The sequence below is a fragment of the Centroberyx gerrardi genome, chromosome 20 (assembly GCF_048128805.1).
Source record: "Centroberyx gerrardi isolate f3 chromosome 20, fCenGer3.hap1.cur.20231027, whole genome shotgun sequence".
NCBI classification, from domain to species: Eukaryota; Metazoa; Chordata; class Actinopteri; order Beryciformes; family Berycidae; genus Centroberyx; species Centroberyx gerrardi.
Window position 1 is genome coordinate 8,623,649 of NC_136016.1, and position 22,006 is coordinate 8,645,654.

At 44.2% G+C, this 22,006-nt stretch overlaps 1 protein-coding gene and 1 long non-coding RNA gene across 2 annotated transcripts in view; one reads left to right on the forward strand and one right to left on the reverse strand.

Moving 5' to 3' along the window:
- Positions 1-1,669: 1,669 nt before the first annotated feature.
- LOC139918362 (uncharacterized) lies at positions 1,670-3,427 on the reverse strand. The gene is made up of 3 exons (XR_011784963.2): positions 3,333-3,427; positions 2,118-2,270; positions 1,670-1,786 (listed from the first exon to the last, which is right to left on the reverse strand). It is a non-coding gene; the product is annotated as an uncharacterized LOC139918362 (long non-coding RNA).
- A 9,815-nt stretch (positions 3,428-13,242) lies between these two features.
- Positions 13,243-22,006, forward strand: part of dock1 (dedicator of cytokinesis 1) — a 176,685-nt gene continuing 167,921 nt past the window's right edge. The window contains exon 1 of the mRNA XM_071907671.2: positions 13,243-13,409. Within this exon, the coding sequence (XP_071763772.1) occupies positions 13,367-13,409 (43 nt within the window). The 5' untranslated portion in view covers positions 13,243-13,366. The remainder of the gene's footprint in view (positions 13,410-22,006) is intronic.

Below are 22,006 nucleotides of genomic sequence, written 5' to 3' on the forward strand. Positions count from 1 at the left end.
TTAATACACATGAAGGATGTGATAATCTATCTGCGATTACGCTCAAATGTATCACTTTAATGAGTTCTTTTGAAAACATCAATGGCATAATGTGATCATTACTGGGGTTTTTTTTTACAGGCTGAACTGATATAAAGCTGTCACTTTCACAGCTGTCTTCCCCTCTGCTGTGTCTTGCAGGTCATGGCCAGCAGAGGGCAGAGAGCGCTGTGAAATCTGTGTGACAAATCTGCAAATTCCTCATTGTTTACTATGAAGTCTGACACTGAAACGGAAATCTCCTCAGACAGAGAGCCGCACAGAGAGCTTAATAACATTTGAAGGTCACCATACTATTTCTGCCAAATTCTGATACCAGCGATCATTCTGAAAGTGTCTTGTTATTCCATAGAAGGGCAGTTGCCTAAGCCAACCGTAGTTCTTACTTCCATTGTGTCTTCTACTGTATTTATTCCACAGCCAACCTGCATGTGAGTGCTCTCTCTCTCTCATTCTCTCTCTCTGTCCTCTAGGGTTAGACTGATATATTGGTTTGCTGATATATATGGCTGATATTGGCCTTTCATTAAAAATTGGATATTGGTTAGTAATGTGGTCCATCCTCAATGTGATGGAGGTTCCTCCCTGACCACAGCTGCATAAAAACAGACTATAAAACCTGCAGTGAAACATTATTTTCTTTATTTATCTTTTTCAATGATGTTTTCTCTGAATTGATTCTTCATTTAAAGATACTAATATAACCCAGAGTTTGCCAGTCATTGAATAGGAAAGAATTTCTTGATAGTGTCCCATGATGGTCTAAAAGCTGTTTCAGAGGCTTTTCCACCCAGAGAAGAATAAGATACAGTACTTAGGAGAAACACTGAGTCCTTGTTTCAAGGATGACGATATGAAAATGTCACGGATTATTACTTTAATCTTGAATAACAGTACAAAACATCCGTATCAGCCTTGAAAACACCCTGCTCTCCTCACTCTTTCTCTGTGTCTATCTGTGTGTGTGTGTGTGTGTGTGTGTGCGTGTGTGATTGTGTGTGTGGCGTACTGCCACAGCAGCTGCAGAGGGACAATGGGTGGCACAGTGGGTGAGAGAGGGTGAGAAGGGGTGCTGGTACAGTACCACTCAGAGAGGTGGACCGGGAGCTGCGGCCCCTCTTCCCCCTGAGAGCAGCGACCGACTGCGGGTGTGGAGCATCCGCCAGCTCCCTCCTCTCCTGCGCCCTTCTCTCCAGCTCTCTCAGTCTGTCCTGGGAACGACTGATGAAGTCCGGTCTGGACTTCTCCAGCGCCTCCTGCCAAAAAAACAGAAATATCACTTAAACCCCCCAAGAACACAGCCCAGTAGTTTTCCCATGAAGAACTACTGCTCCCAGGAATCCTGTTCATGTGGAAGCTCAAGGCTGGCATAATGCATTTCCCTCTCTCTGATATTGTAGTGTGTTTCACAGCCAGGGAGAAAAAGAAAAAGAAAAAAAAAACAGGAAAATATTGTCTATCACAGCATGAAATTCTGCCTTGAATATTCTGAGAGCTTAACGTTCTTGTTGGGAGGATTAAGCTTCCAGCCGAAGTCCTTTGCCGAAAAGTTTCACTGGCCAAAAAGAAAAAGTTGCTACCTCTGAACTTACCTGGAGAGAAATAGTTTTGGCTGATCTTTCAGGATCAGAGTCGACTCTCAGAGGAACAAACTCAGCATGAGGCCGGCTGTGCTGTGCGGTGTTTGCGTCGTGCCGGACTGGACTTTGATCAGCGAATGGCTTTTCACATTTCCCCACATCTGTCACTACAAAGGCAGAGGAAATCAAATTGTTTGCCTTTCATTTACACATGCTTCGGCTTCACTCGGCTGAGCGCACCGTGCTCAGTAGCCCAGCGGCCCTCTGGGCCTGCCATGACATATAACTTCTGTGTATGAATCAAATAGGTGCGGTATGTAAGAGGCACAGAATTTCACCTCATCAATATTGATTCAATCAGAGCCGCGGCTCGAAAAGCGAACTTGTGATGCTTGAATGTTGAGCTTGCAGCATTTTTCAGTTAATTGTAAGAAAGATCAATGTTTTATAAGGTGAGAGATAATGATTACATATGAGGAAAGAGAGAAGTAATAATACCCGTATTTCCCTGGGGAGATGCAATGGAGTCCTTTCCAGAATTGCCATTTACTGTTTTTTTCTTACTCAGTTGTCTTTGGAGTTTGATATTGGCTATGATTGCTGCTGCATTGAGGGCGAGGACTTCCTCATGGGACTGCTGTGAGCTGGGATCTGAAACAGAAGAGGGCTTTTGCTATGACTAATGTATAAGTAAAATGGGGCTAATCACTGTTATCAGGACAGCATTTGGCTGCTGCACACCACAGGCAGGATAGTCTAACACAATTCAATTTTCATAATGTCCTGCCTCATTTGGAGGTAGGCTTTATCAAACATTGAATTCAAATGATGTGGCTTCAGGCCCTAGTAATTAATTGATGACATTCTCAATGAATGTGATTAAAGAATAATTAATAATTTCACACACAGACGTGACATCATGAGCCACGCACTCAGCAGAAAACTCCCTCCTCATATTACTGATTCAAGTTGATATTCCTCCTGAACACTTGGATATTCAGCATTCCTAAACCACAGCTTGAATTGACTGAAACAAGCATTAAAAATTAGCAATTAAAAAACACACACGCACCCAGGCACACACACACACACACACACACACACACACACACATATACAAACACACACAAATGTAATAGCTGTATTGCAGGGTAAGGAAAGCCCAGATGGATTCTGTCGTAGTTTATTTTCAACATGTTTAGCAGCTTGTGATTCCTCTTCCTCCCCTGTGTTGCCTGTGAATAGGGGGCTAGGAATAGATTATGCATGCAAAAAGATGCGTGGGAAAATAAAAGAAGGTGAAAATGAGAGAGTCTGTGGGCGGCGATGGGGGCCTCTGCTTCTAGGTGATGTTATTTGACAAAGAGCCGCCGATGCAGATATCAGGCGCGCGTGTCAATTACACTTGCGGCGGCAGATAAAGGAATCATCCCAATACGATACAATAATGCCTATCAATAATACATCAAAGGTGAAAGGCAGCATCAAACCTGAGAGTTCAGCGCCAGAATGCTGGAGTGTGTCTAATAACTTCTGGGGATAACACACATGCGCAGACACACAGGCGCATACACACACACACACACACAAACACGTAGACAGCGCAAGGGAAATGTATATTTAGACATTTCCATCCTTTGAAAATGGAGATCAGAGAGAAAAGGAGCCTGTGCGCTGACAGGCAGACTGTCAGACTGGGGCAGATGAACCTACCGGGGGCCTTGATGAGAGTGAGAGAGGAGGAAGGTCTCGTGGTTGCATCCTGTGGCTGTGGCAGTCCTTCTTTCCCGTCTCCCTTTGGCTCAGGGGACTCTGCCACTGGCCGACCTGTTTCTTTCACCGCTGTCCGAGGGCTGAAGAAGCCACTGTCGGGGTGCACAGGGTTGATACTGGTCTCCAGGGGAAGCCCAAAGCTCCATTTCCTGGTTGCAGCGGGCCGTGTCACACTCTCCTCGCTCGGCTCAGTGTGTCCGAACACGTTGCCGTAGCAGCTCAGCGGTCTGCGCCGCCTGTCCGATCTCTCTCCAGCAGACTTGGGAGGAAGCTCGGCAGGAGGGGCAGCAGCTATGGCAGGGGGGTTGTTCACAAAAAGACTCAGCGTAGACCTGTGCAGTGTCCCTCCACTTTTCTCTGGATCGTGAAGCACAACTGAACTGGATGTATTGTTGGCATTGTTAGTCCTCTCTGGTGAACCCAGACGGTGACATGAGGGTCTGGTACTGTATTCGGATGGATGCATGATGGCTCCTTGATGCCACATGCTGTTTTCCTTGTACACTCCCTCGGTGTAGCTGTGTCTGTACTCCGGGTGCCTGGTCCTGGAGCCTGCCTTGGCGGGACTATAGCTCTCCCTGTGCTCCGTCACTTTGATAATGGTGGCCTTTCTCCTGTGGACCACCGTGTCAGAGGCATGGTGGTTGCTGGGTGGATTGTACTGTGGGCTCTCCGTGCCTTTTACGCACGGGGCAGGGCTGGACGTCATCCGGTGCTCCGTCACTTTGACGATGGTGGCCTTCCTCTGCAGGGTGACCAGGTTGGGGTTTGGGTCCATGGAATGGTGGGCCAGGGGTGGTGAAGGGGAAGCCCTGGCCTGGTGACAGCGGCTGGAGGTGGGGTTCTTGGAGCTGGGTAGACTGGCTGATCTGCTCACCTTCCTGGAGGAGATGGTGATGGAGGAGAAGCCAGCTTTGTTCTGAGGGATAAGTGTAGTCACAGCAGAGCTTGTCTGTATGTGTGAGGGCTGTGAGATGCTGTTTGTACTGTTTAGGTGGGCTGTTGACCTTACAGGCTGAACGCCGGTTGTCCTTTGCAGAGGAGTGTGCACCTTGTATGCCTCAACATTGGCTGTGCTTTGCAGAGGAGTATGCTTGGAGGGCTCTATACTGGTTGTTTTGATGAAAGAGGTCTTCCTGTTGGGGTGTGAGCTGGTTCCTGTGGGAAGGTCATTGGACTGAATCCCTCCAGAGAGAGGTGACGCCCTGTTGCGAGTCCAGCCTCTCCTCAGGGACTGCCAGCTTAAAGGTCTGTCCCGTTCCTTAGTAGCGGAGCTTAGTTTCTCTGGTACCTGTGTGGATAAAGGAGATTCAGTGAGATAAAGTAATCCGTAATTATGCATGGACAATTTCTCCCTCCTGGTGTTCCCATTGTCTGTTGGTAAATGTTTTGTCATTAATCAATGTGATTAAACAGATGCTATACATTCATCTTGCTAATTTGTGGTACTGCTTTTTAAGTGGCTGACAAATACAGAAAATGGAGCATAACCTAATTTAACATGGCATGAGATATTGACAACATGACATCTCTCTAATACAACTTTTCAACAATGGGTCAGGTGCCTTGTCTTCCTTCAGGGCCTTGCTGTTTGTTCTTCAGTCAGATGACTCTCCCCATGCTTGACACAGTAAATGCGCCAGTAGCAATGGAAGCAGCAGCAGCAGGCAAAGCCAGCGCACAGCGTGACTTATCCCCAACAGAATAACAATGAGACACTATCCTCCACAGAAACAGAAAGGCAAAAAGCAAAGGATTTTGGTCCATAGGCTAGAGTTATCAAAGGACTCTGATGGAGTTTATTGAGCATGGGGAAATGCTGATATCTCCCTGTTGTAATCACCAGCAGGTTTATGATGTGGCACACAAACCTGGTCTGTCCTTGGTGTAAACAGGCCATTAATGTGGCAGTGCTTCACCAAGCAAACATTAACACACTGGATCTATCGTGTTTACACAGAGGTAATTTGGAGAGACTGGCCTAGGCATCAGGCAGTAGAATACAAGCATAACACAAAGATTAAACGACTTAATTTCATCTCAATCTCCCAAACACACACATGGGCACACATATATGCCCCCCCCCCCCCACACACAAACACACCCACATGCAAGTATGCAGATGAGCAAATGAATGAATGAAGAGCAGTATGCAAATGTGAATGACATTCTAAAGGTAGAAAATAAAGAGTGATGACCTTCAGTCTGAATCAGAAATTCCAGGCGCAACATTTTCTGATCTTGCCTTTCCAAGACCTATTGATATGCTCATATTGGAATAGATAATGCAATAATATCATGTTATTATTTCCTGGTTTCTCCTACACTCATCTGAAAATGCAATCATACCATAGGTGTTATCAGTTACCTGTTCAACACAGTGAGAGCCTTGATCAGCTGCCTGCCACGTCCGCACTCCCAAAGCACTGGGACTGGTGTGACTTCTCTCCACCTCTCCATCTATGTGTGTTTGAAGGCAAAACAAATAATCGAGTGTCACATTCATCTCGACACACACACACACACACACACACACATGCAAGCACACACACATTCCTCTGCCTGTATGACAGTGTTGACAGTGTCAATAAGTGATGTTGGCGTAGTGGAGTGAGTCTAGCTCCACCCGGAGCCACTTCTTCAGGAGACGTCGCGACATGACCGGTCTGCCTCTCAGCCCTGACTGATACTCTATTGCCACCCTGGCTGCCTGCCTGGCTGCATTTCCACCTGCTGCTGTTACCATGGTGATGGGCTCTCACTTTGGGATAACCCTAGGATATGCCAGGGAAGTAATCCCTGGCATTTTCAATCTAAGGGAGGATACAAGACACGTGGTTAAAAGTGTGTACCACTTTGCATATGTGATGAGGGCTGGAAAAAATGAAGTGAAATGAAGTCAAATCTATTTTTATTTTTTTTAATGAACTGGTTTACATGTCATCAGGGGCGTCGCTAGGGATTCTGGGTTTCCTGACAAGACACTTGCCCCCCCCCCCTTCCATCTTTCTCGCCCCCCATCTGCTTGAGCCCACCTGAAACTGCTCCCCCTTTTCCTTCCACTAGTGGTGCTCTCTCACGTCAAGCCTGAGCTCAAATAACAGATACTTTCTGAGTCAACAGCTGACTTTCAGAATCTCACAGGAAAATAAAGGAGCGGGCCATATGGCGAACGCCGCCCCACGTCCCCACCCACCCAATTTATTCCTCATCCTTCGGAACTTTATCTAGATAGTAAGTGTGAGAGAAAATCGGCCAGCCTGCCCAAACAAGCGGCCCCTTGGAGGACATGATCCATTGTCATTACCATGTGCTCATTAACAGGCCACATAATGTTTGTTTAATGTGCATTTTATGGAGCGAGAGGGCAGTAAGTGAATGCAAAGAGGCCAGTCTGATCAAAACTACACCTGCTAGTGTCATCAGTAACAACCAGAAAGAGAGAGAGAGAGAGAGAGAGAGAGAGAGAGAGAGAGAGAGAGAGAGAGAGAGAGAGTCTGCTGAGCTGGAGTATAATTGAGTCAATAATCGTTAGAATGATTTTAAGGAAATTTCCAATAGCTTGGTTTGGTTTCACATGTGGAATTGTGGATCTGTTGCAATTGCCTGTAAAATTTGAGAAGGTTAAATACTTGTTCTTATGCCAAACTGTCTCCACTCTGTAATGCTTTCTCTTGGTCATGTGCCCAAACTTATTGATGGCCAAGCAAAAACAACAATGTGTTCTAACGTCCTAAGCAGGATACATTTGGATGGAGCTTGAAATAACAACTTTCTTGTAGCAACAGACAGTGTTGTCGTCATTCAGGTCACACAATGATTAGCATTGTTGCTGCCACTGGATGGTCATGAGTTGTTTTCACTGCACTGTGGCTGTCTATGACATTTACAACTTATCATATTCAGACATGTCCGTGCGTCTGCATGTATATTTATTCAATTCACACTTTTCTGTGTGCCTGCATTGCAGACTTGTTTTGGGGTTTTTTTTATGGATAGGCTTTCTGCATCCTGATTGTTGGGATTTCAGCCGTGGCCAATTTGTGTACATGCAATTGCAGAATGTCTATCATCATTCACTGTGAAGTCGTTTGAAATATGAATATTTATAGCCCATTTGATTGACTAGCAAGAGATTTATTATTGATCTACTGTGCTAGAGCATCGCTGGAAGTACTATCTGTCTGATGGAAATTCATGTTGTTTTCTCTTCAAATATTCTGTGAACTCCCTGCTGGTTGAAATGGAGTTATTAAGATTATGCTTATGTTTGGCTCAGACTTGATTGTATATAATGTACAATATTATATATAATATACAATATATTAATATTAAGGTGGTAAACTATTGCATATTATTATTATTATTATTATATTATTGTAATATAACATTATATATTTTTTATATTCTGTCACAAAATAACCTGTGCATGTAGCTGTTAACTAAATAAATAAGTATCTGGTGCCAGCTGAGGTTTAGTGTCCTTAAAACACCTGCCCTGTCTATCAAAGTCCTTTGCCGCTGTGGATTTCTAGATCGCTTTGATTTCTGCGAGCAGCTCAAGCCTTGCCAGGATAATCTATGTATAAACAAGGAAAAGGTTGGAAGATCAAGCCTCAGATCAAGCCCAGAGAGTGTAGGGCTGCCATGTTCAAAGATTAACCGGGCCCCTTCTTCAATCACTCTGCATCTCTCCTTATCTTTCTGCCTCTCACTGCTCTCCTTCCCTCTATCTCTTTTTTGTCAGCTTTTCAAGCCTAATAGTACCTATTTCCTTTACCTGCAATTCCTCCAGACTACCATGGCACAACAGCCGCAGAGTCAGTTGTACTTGAAATTGACTTCGTTTTTTGGGGGGGGGGAGGGGGGGTTGTTTAAAGTGATCATCCAGTCAGTCAGCGTGGAGCATTTGAAAGAGGACAGGGGCATCGCTTCTGGTGGGAGCTGATTAGAGTCAGGTAAACTGTGTGGGAAGTCAGCCCTGAAATGAGCTCTTGTTCTCTCCCTGGCTGGCCCTGCCCCTGCAGTCACCCTGTGGCCATATTTGTTGTAGCACAGATCAAGCACTCATTTTCCACTGAAACTGGACCTGATTTGTGTGTTTCAGAGCATTTGTTGTGGCTGTAAAATGTGCAAGGACATTTCTTTATGTTGTTAAATTTGGTATTATGACTTGCTTTTAGTAAGTTAGACCTGTTATAGCAATAAACAAATGTGCATAATAGTGTATTTGTGGGATTTGTGGGTGTAGTTTTTTTGCCTTTTGTGGTTCATTGAACACATGTTACACTGAGAATGCCCAGCTGTTCTAAAAGTTGTTGCCAAAGTTAGAAAAGTTGCAGATTAATACAGACCCAGATGCCTGAACCCATTGGCTTTGGCTGGACTCTTCTGAAATGTTGGGGTGATGGGTTGTTTCATTTTCACCTGTAAAAGAAGCCCCATAAGAAATAAGAGAGGATTTCAACAGCACTGTACCTCTGCATCAGTATAAAATAGATAAAAAATAAATACATTTCTGTGGTAGAAAAGGTATGGCATCTGATACCTTTGCACGATATGTATTTCAAAACTTACTGTAGGCCACAGTGCAAATCCATGCCCTAAAATTCTCAACTATATTCTAAAATACAGGTCATTTTTTCCAAAGCGCTCTATTAAAGGGGCCGAGGGAACTGATGTTCATTGTGCATCAGTGCAGTGAAATCGAGAAATCTGTGGTACAGCACTGCAACCTATTGATTTCAAAGTCATTTTTATCAGTTCACTGGGTAAAACTCCCATTGAATTTGCTCTGTACATTGACTTGCATCCTCTCAGGGCACAAAGCTCAATCTCTGCTGCCACAGCTCCAAATGAGTCGTAAACCTTTTGAGAATGCATGGAGTTCCTGCAGAGTAAGCTGTTTTCAAAGGATGCCAGAGCACTGCCTTCTCCCTGGGTAACTGAGACTTGACTACTAATGGCTCTCTGTGGCACTCTGTGTGTTTTTGTCTGCCTTGCCTGGCACTACGCACCATCACCTCCATCACGCAGCACTTTACCCCTAGGCTTTCAGAGCTTTCTCTGCCTCTCCAAACTCTTAGAATGACAGTCACACAGCCTGAGAGGGTTTCAATGCCAAATCCGAGGTAAATCAGTCCACAGTCTCTGCAAATGTTTCTTTTTAGAGAGTGATACTCTAAAGAACAGACACAAAAGTTGTTCTGTAAGGTTGTTCTTAAAAAAAAACCCAAAAACTTTCTTAATAAGAAGAGTAAGAGTAAGAGTAAAGAAGGCTAAAAGCCAAAACAAACTTTCTGAATGAACTTGGATAAAAAATGATAAAGGATTCCAGCTAAACTCTTTTGTATTCCAGCAAGAGATATGGATGTGTCTATGTAATCAATCTTTCAACACCAATATGAACTTAAAATTCACTGTGAAGTGATAGTGTCACAGAACATTAAACATTTTACTGTTACCATGTCAACAGAGGAATTCCAAGGCAGAAATCTAAAGAGATTCCGCTAACATAACAAAATGCCCCAACAGCTAGAAAACAAAGTGTACTTTCTGAACATATGCTTGAGGCCTTATCATTATCAGGCACTCTGTGTCTTACCTGGCTAACAGAGTGGTCCAAGAACTGGTTTTGGCTGCAAGCATCAGTCATCATCACTCGCCTTCGGATTGGCAACCAGCCAATCTTGACTGGAGCAAGAGAACTGAGTTGAGCCTGCTCCTTCCCTGGGGCCTGCATGATATGAACTCTCTCCCAGCTCCCCCTGCGCTCTGGAGCAGCGGAGAGCCCGGCTTGGAGGGACTCCTGGCTTCCCAGCAAACTCCCACACAGGCTGGGGCTCCCACTCGAAGAGAAATCCCTGCTGTAGAAGGAGGGGATCCCCTGTTGTCTCAGCGCAGGTCCGGTCGACTCCCTGTCGAGGGCTGGCATGGATGCCGTCCGGTCATTGAAAGGTGGAACTTGATGGTGGACTGGGCTTCTGAGATGGCCGCTCTGTATTCTCTCCAGCTGCTGCAGCCAGCCGTCCATCTGGCCTCCTTCGATGGCGCTTTGGGGCCGAGGGACTCGAGGGGCACGAGGGACACGGGGCAAGACCTCCCCCTCTGATACCAGGCTCTCCCAGTAGGAGTCATCCCCTGATCTCCTCCAGCCCGGAGCCCTGCGTAGGTGGGCAGCTGGCCCTCGGAGAGTCATCCCTCTGGGGCTCAGGTAACCACAGACAGCTCTCGGGTTTCAGCCCACGATAAAGGCCCTTTACAGTGGAGGTATTAATGAGAATCCCTAGGCTCAACTTGCCTTGTTACCATGAGGCATACCAGAAATGCACTGCAAAGAATAAGTGGCTACAAGAATGTTGCAGTTCAAGACTGTAGTGTATGAGAAATAGATATCAAGAATCCAGTCAAGAGTGAGATGCACCATAGTTACAGATCATAGCATTACTTACCCCAAATTAAACATGCCGGAAACATGCCATTTTAGGAAAGAAATCAAGCTTTTAGCAGTTGGGTTCCCAGTTGTGTGGTCCTTAGTCTTTAGGAGGTAAGCACTCTCTCTGTCTTGAAATAAACTAGGTGCTAGTGGGTACTGTCTCCAGTCAGGCATGTAGCAATGTGAGGGATGCTTTGGCCAACAAAAGAGTTACTGAGCACAAGGGCTGAACATCCAATACAGAGGGGGAGAACGGGAGAGAGAGAGCGAGGGAGAGAGAGAGGGGGGGGGGGGGGGAGAGGAAGAGAGAGTGGGGGAGAGAGAGAGAGAGGGGGGGGAGGGGGGAGGAGAGGAAGAGAGAGTGGGGGAGAGAGAAAGAGACGCTTTTAGATGCAATACCTGACATAATATCTCTGCAATAGAGTCCAATTTCAACAATGACCAAAATATTAATTATTAAGCTGTCTAAATATATAATTACAGGCCTGCATTATGCAAGCCAGAAACAGACAACACAATATTTATTAGAGCAAATCAAACTTCCTAACATTCAAGAGTCCCCACAAATGATGGAGCATCACTAATAAGCAGATTATCCGTGTTATTCAATGACTCAGTGACTGCTTCAAAAATCCTCTTTGTCCAAGATCCCCTGTTTCTGCTGCTCCCTGTGATCCCGTGGTTGGTGGCTGATGAGGCATTGCTATCCTCAAGCCCCTATCCAAGCCATGTGATGTCTGCAAGACTGTCTGAAAAATGGCCCTGTGTCTGCTTGGATAAGTAACTGTGACCTGCATGATATCCCAAGACCCGAGACTGAACAGTACTTAGAAGACAAGACAAGAAGGCTGGAGGCAAGATTCTGTTTTAGATTTTATTTAGACGCAGTTAAACACAACTCTGTTTTACAGCAAAAACTTTTCCCCAAAAAATTGGCAGTTGCTTTGATGTTTAATGAATTTCAGTGTTTCTCAGTGGAATAGCAGTCACTTTCAAAGACAGAGATTAAGATAACCATCTTAAATATCAATTGCTTTGACCTGCTTAAGACTCATTATCAAGTTGAGAAGCTAATTGAGTTTTACCAATGCTGCAGATATCTACACCGAGGTGAACAAATCTGCACCTCTTTTGTATGCTCTGCCTGAGAGATGGCATCAAAACAAATCAGAAACTCAATCGTGTGAGGGGAGATTTAAATGAGGTTCAACAGAGGCAGTCCCTCGTGTGTGAGAATGAGAATGAGAATGAGAGCGACACCGCCCTCTGCTGGAGAGACTACAACATTTCCCAGAAGAGAGTTGTAGGCAGTGAAAACTAGGGGGATTACAAGTTTGAGGTAGAAACTCCCTCAAATTTGTAATCCTGAGAAGTTGGCATGTCAGATTTGTGAGAGCGACATGAATAAAGATGAGCAGGTCCAGTGTGCACCAGGTGCATTTCTCTGATGGTGCTTGGCGCCCGGAGCTCCGAGGGACGATCCTGCCTCAGATCAGCCGCTCAAAACAACGGGGTCGCTGCACTGCTTCATTAGGCGATTTCAGAAAAGGACGGAAATGGATTGAGACAGTCAGAGGAAGTCTCTGTGTGTGAATGTATACCATATAAAGTAGAGATACCATTAAGTATGAAAATGTCATAAATTCACTATTGAGACCCACTGACACTTTGGAAATCCCTATAGAAATATTACAGGAATAATATAGTGATTTTTCATGAGAGAAGATGGAAATGGGTTTGCAGTGCAGTGCAGTGTCTACAATGTTTTTATTTAGTTATTTTTTCTTTTTTTTGCCGGCTGGGATGGAGCAAAAGTTGACTATATTAGTTTAGAGGTTATTAATTTGGGCCCCAGTTGTTCCTAGAGGCTAAGTTGGTTTCAGACAGAAAATCAATTAATTTCAAGTATTTACCTACATTATAATAAATTGTAGCATGCACATGCAAACCCACCTAACTCATTTTATCCATATAGCCTTTATATAGCCTATATTAGGGGCCTAAGTTTTAATTTTAACCTGACATAAATCTTTATGACTTGTAAACATAATATCAGTATGTTATATGAGCATAGCGTTTCAAGGGAAAACATAAATTAATAGTTTTAACTTGATTTGTATTTATCCAGGTGGACGTGATACCTTATGATCCACAGTCCGTAAAAAATACGTGACGAAACACGGACTGGAGGTCATAGTTCACCTACCGTTTGATTTACCTAGGCTCTCACAGCCATGCAGCAGCAGGTTCGAGACTAACACAACTTTTCATCAGTCACGTAACATATTTCTCCCCCTCAGTAAACAGCAGTGTAACTTTTTGCTGGACGCCTGCTGTATGAACGCCTACATGGTGACTAAAAAGTTGTGTTCCCTTCCACCCCCTTGCGGAGCGTCCTGTCACTGGTGGAAAATGGCTGCTCGGTGTTGCTCTCTAAAGCTCAGAGAAAACTGAAAAAGTCTACATTAATAAGAAGAGGTCACCCCTGGACCTATTCTAACAGACGGAACATCAACTCGGGGAAGCTTCGACACTGAGAATGTCTCGCTGGGTGCCCACTAAAAAGGAAAAATATGGTGTTGGTGAGTAAGAAAACTTGCATGGTCCATCGTTAGCTCGTCCTAGCTCTCAGCATTCAGATTGCACAAGTTTGGGAAGGATTGTGATTAGAAAGCGCCCCGGCTGTATAATTTCTTGGATATCTTATGCGGCATCTTTAGAATTGGGTCAAATTTGCTTACATTTTGGGAATGCAAATCTCATGAGTAGGTTATCTGCCAACTAGTTTGCATGAAATGCAAAACAAGGAATCCCTGTCTTTTGTGAGGGAGAGGACTGTGTGTGGATTGGGAATTGTTAGAGGCGCGCCTAGTTGCAACCCTGTTTCCTGTGTTGTGGGGCCTGCGCTGGAAACTAGTAATAGGCTACGCAGTATTTGCAACTGGTTACTTTTGAAGCTGTTGGTGTTTATTGCAGCACTCAAAGCACAGGATTGTCTTGTTTTTATAGTTATTTACTGCCACTTCCTCAACTGGTTTTGCAAACAGGCGTCCCGTGGCCTGGAACACTCCCGTGTAGCTTCCACTCCGCTTCGGTATCTCACTATACTGGAAAATGTAACAGCATGCATCCATACGAAAGAAATAGCTGTAACGTTAGTAATCCTACAATACAGTTTAGAAAAACATATATCACAGAAACCTTGTGGTAATACTATAGCAGATAAGTAATACGATAAAGTACTATAAGCCAAGTATAAACTCACTATTCAGTAACACAGATATAGCCTAGGAATATTAATGGTGTTTTTGTTCGGGCATCGTTTTAATCACTAGCGATAGGCACTCACAGTTTATGCAACAAGATAGCTATTGCCGAATCTTTATATTTTGTACTTTTGTCGCTCTAGTTCAGGAGCTAGTGAATCTTTTCACTGTCAAGGACCTCCAAATAGATGATCATTAAATCATGGAGCTCCCTTTGATAAGACTTTGGTTTAAGAAACCCAATCTGAATATTTTTGGGATCTGATTTGATTGTGTGGAGAATTACATAACTGACACAGTAGACAGCATTGGGTAGAGTGAGATGTAACAATGAAGGCATGCTTATACATTTTCTCATTGTGCTAATTTCTAGGGAGTAGAATAATAGTGAAATTAAACTCATCCTAATTTTGGACCCTGGACCCCACTTTGGGAACCACTGCTGTAGTTGATTTGTTGTTGAGAAGAACAAGTGAAATGTGGCTTCTACTTTTTGCACGTTTTTCTAGACTAGGTCATGCCTACACGATCACCTAGTCAATCAAAGAAGTAGCAAAATATACATGTTTTCCTAAAGAACGCCGTTTCACTTTGGTGGATTGTTATTATTTTCATTTGTAAGATATCCCACCACATTCATACTGTTATGCCCAGCAGTGGGACTGAGGGCTTGTAGTTTCATTAAGGATGCTGCAGTGACTGATGCTTGAACTCGGCACGTTACACCAGAACGTTATAGACTGTCACCTCACTGTACAGCTTCCTCATCGCCTCTGTCGTTTTCAGTCCAGTCCACACCCAACAAGATCATTCTTTGGTGGCCTGTTGTCACACTGTGGTTTTAGCAAATATGGCTGTGGTTCACACGCTGTGCACCGTGACTGTGTGTAGAGACATATTCTTGTATTATTCCAGCGATAGCGATTGCCTGGATGTAGACTCAAATATCCAAGTGGTCTCGAAAAGTAGAGGTTCTTCAGAAATCTTGGGGAAAATTCTCATGGGGATCAGTAAATGCTAGAGCGGATGAGTCATGAGTGAACCGAGAGGCAGCCACCACCACATCACTGGTGCGGAGGATTGGTGGGGTGCATAGGCATTGCAGTTTGAAAATATCCTGTGGTGACCAAGTAGCACTAATGAGCACTCTGTGAGACCTCTTGTGCTCGCAGCATCCACTGTGGACCTATTTCTGTTTCGGCACAAGTTTTGTCATATCATTTGCTAGTCTCATAATGGCCTCGTGACTTTATTACCGAGTGTAGGAAAACCTTGTGTCTCCCTTAGTCTTTCCACAGCAGTGTTAATAATAAATGCTATTGCCTTACAGTGATTTTAAAGCTTGATGTCACCATAAAGCTGATTTATATCACAGTATGATGTAGAGGCACTGCATTGTACATGCACACTAGCTAGTTGGCCCGACACAATAAGCCAATCCCAAGGTTCAAGGTGTTGCAATGATAATCTGAAAAACACAAATTAGTCTAAAGTTCATGAGTTTGTATGTTTCTTCTTTGCTGTGCTGTCTAGCTCTCTGCTGGTTTAGGTAAGCTCCTCTGTGTGGCACATTTCATTAAGGCAGCGATGGGAAATCGTGCCATGGAGGGCAGAGATTCAGGTTTTCAACCAAAGACAGCAGCAGATGATTTCACTGATAAGCACACCTTCAACCATGAAGTCACCTGTAGTCTTTGGTTGGAATGAGGAATGAAAACCTGCATGACACATGATTGCCCATCCCTGCTCTAAGATGTAATGGGGAAGTCAGAGGAAAGTGAACGCACCTCAGTTGGTGTAAAAAGACTTTTTTCCCCCATTGGGCTTGGGCACGGGTCGGTAATGTCGGCACCTTGACTCGATTTTGGAAACTCCCAATCTTGCTGCCTCTGGAATCCCCCCTATCCCTCCAGAGGCAACAAACCCCATTGTTTTTAGAGTGTTTCTAAGGATAACTGTTACCCTGAGGCGTGAGCTCAACTTCCTCCTCTAGGGAACGTCTTGGGTTACACCGGCATGTTCAGAATGCCTGTCATGCTGCCTATCAGCCCGGATTTAACTGGCTTGATTTAATGACTTGACAAAATAGATTGTGCATTCATGAGACAGTCACATATGAGACTATTATGGCTTAACTTCAAATGGAAATTGAGGGCTGGGCGCGGGGCCCTACTTCTTATCCGACCCATGTTCACATCAGAAAAAGACAAGTCAAATGATCCAGTCGTCAAAGAGATGTTCAACTCAAATCTCTCTTGACCTTGAGCTAATTTCATTACACAGTTCTTTTCTTGTCAAATGCCAACCGGCCCGGCATAAATCAAAGGAACCGGAGGAGTTCCGAAGCCTGGTTCCTCTCGTGGCAAGGAGATTTAACAGGGCCTTGGGGAAATGTTTTCTAGCTGTCTCCCAGTTGTGTGATGAATTAACCAGAAATCCTTTTCGATGCTAATTTCAAGTGTTGTCTCGTTAATTCTGTTTCATCGGGATGTTGCTGTTCCTTGAGAGAGACTTCTGAGGGGTTGCAGTTCTTGAAAGCAAACCAGGGAACACGGAGCAGCAGGGCTATTTACTGGATGTAGGCCTACATATTGCTGTTGGGACTTAAGTATAAATTGCCTAGAGAACATGGGCTGTCATGAGAAACGTTTTCCATTCCTCAGTGCTCCCTTTGTAATTTAGCCTAAAGTAATTTAACATAATTCCAGCTCAGAATATAGCAAATGCTATGATTGTACAAGCTGCATTGGATAGCGTTAACATTTTTTTCTTCAGCACAGAGCTTGCTGGCCGACTCTGAGCTGCAGGTTTGGCCAGTAAGGAAATGCCGCTTCCTGTGGGTCAGTTCACATAGCTCAGAGTGGCTACTTATCTAGTAAAGAGGACAAATGCGTGCACACACCCACACACACTGAGCTCTGAACCCTAGCTTGAACGCGGCGATGATTTAAACTGTGGTTGACGGCATAGTGTGACAGGATTGACAACCATCGTCTGGACTCTTTCCTTTGGAGCAGGTTAGCAGTGAATGACACATTGGGAGCGGGAAGGAGAGACAGTCACTTTGTCTCTTGTCGGAGCCAATAAAAAAATTTGCGAAGCCCCCGCCCAAAACCATCTCCCACCCACAAGTATAGAAAGCTAACAAATATGGTAGCAATTAAAACTCTGTCTCAGTTACTACATCAACTCTCTCCATGTGTTTTGAATTCCTTGCCGAGTATTTTATTCTTCTCATAAACTATTGAAGCTGTTTGGTGTGAAATAAGGGAGAAACAACATAAGAGCGAAATTTGAGTCATTCCCTTTTAGCAGTTCTCTTGTTTTTATATGGTAGGAGTTGTTTTCATCGTGATTGTTTCAGTAAATGCCTTACAGTGTGTCTGTTACACACAGTGAATGTGAAAAGGGAAGAGTGTGTGTGGCCCTTGTCAGTGTTACGCACCTACATTGTGCGTCTCTCTGCAATTACAAGGCATAAGCTGAAAGAGCCAAGCATTGCTACTATTAATTCTGACATAACAAAGCATTTAACAATATTAACTACATAGCTGAGCTTTGGAATGAGGCACCTGATTCTGCCCACGCTTAAACTTTGTCCGGGAAAAGAGCTGAGCTGACAAAAGTGGAGACAAAGTGCTTTTACTAGAGCGAAATAAACCAACTGATTAATAGGAAGGAGCCAGGAGAGAGGGAAGGGGACGCTGAGAAACAGTGGACAAGTTGAAGAGAGGTGTTTTTTTTCTTCCTTGTCAGGAGGGTAACAAATAGTGTCACCGTTGTTTGTTCTGCGTTAAAGCCGGGCGGTGTTTATGATCGGCTCGGCTCCTTTGCTCATAAATAAAAAGATACAAACCGAAATTGCTCGCCTCTCGCAGCAGAGCGGCGTGATCAAATGAGAGGATGCACAGAGCCACAGTGCAATGTGTTTTTATTTTAAGAACTGCACATCCCCTTCCTCTGGTACAGTGACCAGCGTGCGCGCGGTTCTACTTTGATAGCAGGAAGCTAAGTGTTTTTATTAAGCACCAGCGATGAGACGGGCGCGACCCTCTTGAGCGATCACCTGGAGCCTGAACCCTAAGCTAACACCATTATTTCCAAACTTTATGAGTTTCTGCTTCAAGGCGATGGATTATTCGTTTTTGTCTGCCTGCAGAACTTAACACACTCTCCACCTGGGGCCTTTTTTCCCCCTCCACATACTGCAACTGTGCTGCAGTCCGAGAGCTGCCCCCCTGTGTTGTATCTGTACACAAACCGGCTTCCTCTTTCTCTCTACCAGCTTTGTTTAGGAGACAGCAGAGCTTTTTGTCAACACAACAGCCACTGTATAAACTTGAGTGACTATATTGAAATGCACTGGCCAACCCATCTTACATGGGATCATAATTTAGGCCAGCTACGTGCTGAACCCTGTGATTCATAACTGGTTTATACTAACGTGATACAAGATTAAAAAAAAAATCCCCTTCATTGGTCAGTTTTGTGATATGTGATGACAGTTATTTGTATAATATGCTTTTTTGCAGAACAAATCATTTTGCGATTTTAATGCGGTGATAATTTACACTTCATTGTCTTGGTATTCATTAGACACTGTCACTTTATCTCAGTCAAAACTTTGGCCGTAACGCTGCTCTTCTCTCTTTGGAGGTCAGTATGACTTTGCTATTATTCATTTTGAAAGGAAATAATATATTAACTATGGGCCGCGCTGCTTGGTGAGGCAATTCTAATAGTACAGCTCCCAATGGCTTGCTGTGAGATGGCGGCTAAGACAAATGACAGCCGGCCTATTTAATCAGTGCATAGCTAAGTGGTTCCACACTATTCCTCCTCGCCTCGCCACTGAGACAAAGCTGGAACACTTACATCTTGTTTTAAGTGTCACTGTCATGTGAAAGGTTGAAGAGAGGAAAAAAATGGTTGTGAACAAATTGGCCTTGGATTTTCACGGCAGGTGAAAATTTGATGTACCTTTTTTTAAAATGGAAATCTCTCAACAACTGTTCATTCTAAGGCAGTTTGTGAACATGGAAATGTCTCTCCAAAACTAGAAACCAGACAACCAAGGGCAACCTTCACGAGACAAAACCTGGAGCTGCTTCAGTAACGAGGCATATTTTACACACTCCGTGGACGTGTGAACCAGAAACATATCCGTGTGAAACCACCCCAGGCACTGTCACCTTTTGTCCTCACTGTTGGCCTCCCATTCACTGTCAACAGCAATGTATGTTGCTCTTTATTCTCTTATTGACATCACCAGTCAATAAGACAGTCAGTCAGTAAGAGAGCCTTGGCTGTCTTGTTTGTAACTTCTGGAGAGGCTTGTGACAAAGTTAATCACCAGTCAATACGTGAATATGTGAATTGCGTGCAAGAATTTTCTGCTCATCACACAACACAACTATTTGTTGCCTAGACCTGTAGCACCCTAAACGACGAGTGTTTCATTTCCCTCAGTGAGAAATGTATGGCAAAAAAATGATCTCACTTCCTTCAGCTAAACTATAACAAGACACATGGCCGCTGGCGCTGCTGAGTTATGGTACATATGAGTGGTTGCCTGTGGAGACAGTGGCGGACAGTATCATGGTGTGACTTGACAAAGCATCTTTGTGGTGAAAGTTGACACACATGGGTGTGAGCATGCGTGGCCCTCTGTGACTGACAAGCCCAAGTGAAATGCGGCGTGACGGTCCCTTCTTGACGGTCTGTCAAAGGCAGCAAGACATGACGAAGAAAGGATACACACACACTCGGCTTGGTCATGTATGATGAGGCTGTGTGTGTGTGTGAGTGTGAGTGACTGTGGTGGGGGTCATTCCTACGACTCCAGTCCTCCCGTCCCCTCCCTATTGATCGCGGTCATGCCAAGCAGCTTGTGTATTGTCTGAAAGAAGCCTGCTGGGTTGCTCTCTTGGGCTTGACAGATGGCTAATGGTGTGCCTCATGTCAATGGGAAACAAAGGTCATTGATGTAGACGTGTGTTATTACATAATTTAGATTCAGCTGGATGAAATATATTGTGACCTTTTATGCATCAAGCCGTATAAGGCAGGCAGTTTACATGCAGGAAGGTAACTTGGTGGTTCACATGCAGTTAACAGCATTGTAGGCTTTTGGTTCACTTCAGCTTTCCACTCCAAAATGAGATACCAACCAATTGAACCTATTATGACAAAATGACTGCTTTTGTAAATATCAAACTTCCGACAGATTGATTTTGATGTTTTTGGTTATCTTAAATCCTTTGCTTGCAACACATGGATATTTAACTAATATGATCAGTTGTCCTTTTAAGATATTAAGCAGTGAACATCAGGAAGCTTTTGGAGGGGTTTTTGGAATGTTATCCTTCATATGAGACAAGAGCTTAAGACAGAATAGGCAGCGCTTACGGAGATAAGATGTTCTGCTGCAATCCTCTTGCGGAGAAAAGGTTTCTAAATTATTAATTGTTGGTGATGTGTAGAAATAATTAGGCTAGAGGGAATAATTGAGACTGAATGTGGATTTTCAGCACAGTCTACAGCGCCGTATATTGATTGCTCTCAATACCCGGCCGCCCGCTGTGGCCGAGGCTTTATTCGAGCAGAGGCATAGCAGGCAGTGATGAGCCAGCAGCTGAGCCGAGGCGGTGCCAGAGCTGCCGGTGGGTGAGCTGACACTGGAAGACCTGTCTGTTTCTGTGGGTCAACCGTGGGCCAAGAGGACCGGCTCCCTGGGAAAACTCCCCTCCTAATTACCACGTAACACAAAGTCCGGCTCCAAGCTGCTGGCTGACATGACTGGGGGATGTGCAGCCTAGCGCCAACAGCACTGACGACCACATGCATGCTGTTATTAAACACCCATAAGCTTGGCTTGGGCACCGCCACCCTCTCCACTGAAAAGGACTTTTAATGTATTTATTCTGCAAAAGTAAACTTCCCAAGATCAATCATTTTCAGAGTTTTGAGTTATTTAATCCCAGATGCTGCAATTCCATACAGTTCAAAATCTTTGAGGCTATTCAAGTTATTAAAATGTCGACATTAATATCAAATGCAGTCCATATTAATGTTGCATTAGTCACCTTTTAAAATGCCCTGTGCATGGGTTGTTTTTGGGGACTGGTAATGGAGGTGTCAGTCATTGATTGTGGGCTGAGACAGGCCAGGGATTGCCGTGTGCAGCAAGAGACAGCCATTCAGTACTGCTGGCATTTGATGAAATGGCCTTTTGTGTGTTTCTGTGTATGTGTGTATGTGGGTGTGTGTGTGTGTGTCTAGCTAAATGCTTGATAAAGTCAGAGCCTCGGAGCCCAGCTCAGATGTTGGTGGGCCCTAGAGGCAGTTTTAGATTTCGGTGAGTGTCAGCTCTACTGTGTGATCAACCTTTGGAGATTTAGATGAAGTCATCTCCGTGCTGTAGCTGACACCTCTACCTCTTTTGTTTCCGAAAAAAAAGATGACAGAGATTGTATATTGACTACAGGAGACATCAAATGAATTTGTGCTCGTTTTCATCCGGCCATCATGTTTTCTAACTTTAAACATTAAAACTTAAGCCTTCCTGTCTCTGCATGTGCATACAGCGACATAACTGAGTCAATTAAAGCCATACACAACATTCACCTTTTACTGGCGTTGGACAGTACTCAAAATCCCTTTAAATGGCTTGTTAGGACATCACATGATGGCATACTGAAATGGTGCCATAATTAAACAGGGGTTGAATTCACTTTGCCAATAGATTACTGATTGAAGCACTGATATGCAATAATGCACCATAGATACAACATTTTGATACAAATACTTAAAATGTAGTTTGCAGCATTAAAAGTTTTGGTGACGCAAGAATGTTGTGCAGACTTCAAGCTTCATGTGTGGAAATGTAGCCCATTAATGTCAAGTCTGACAAG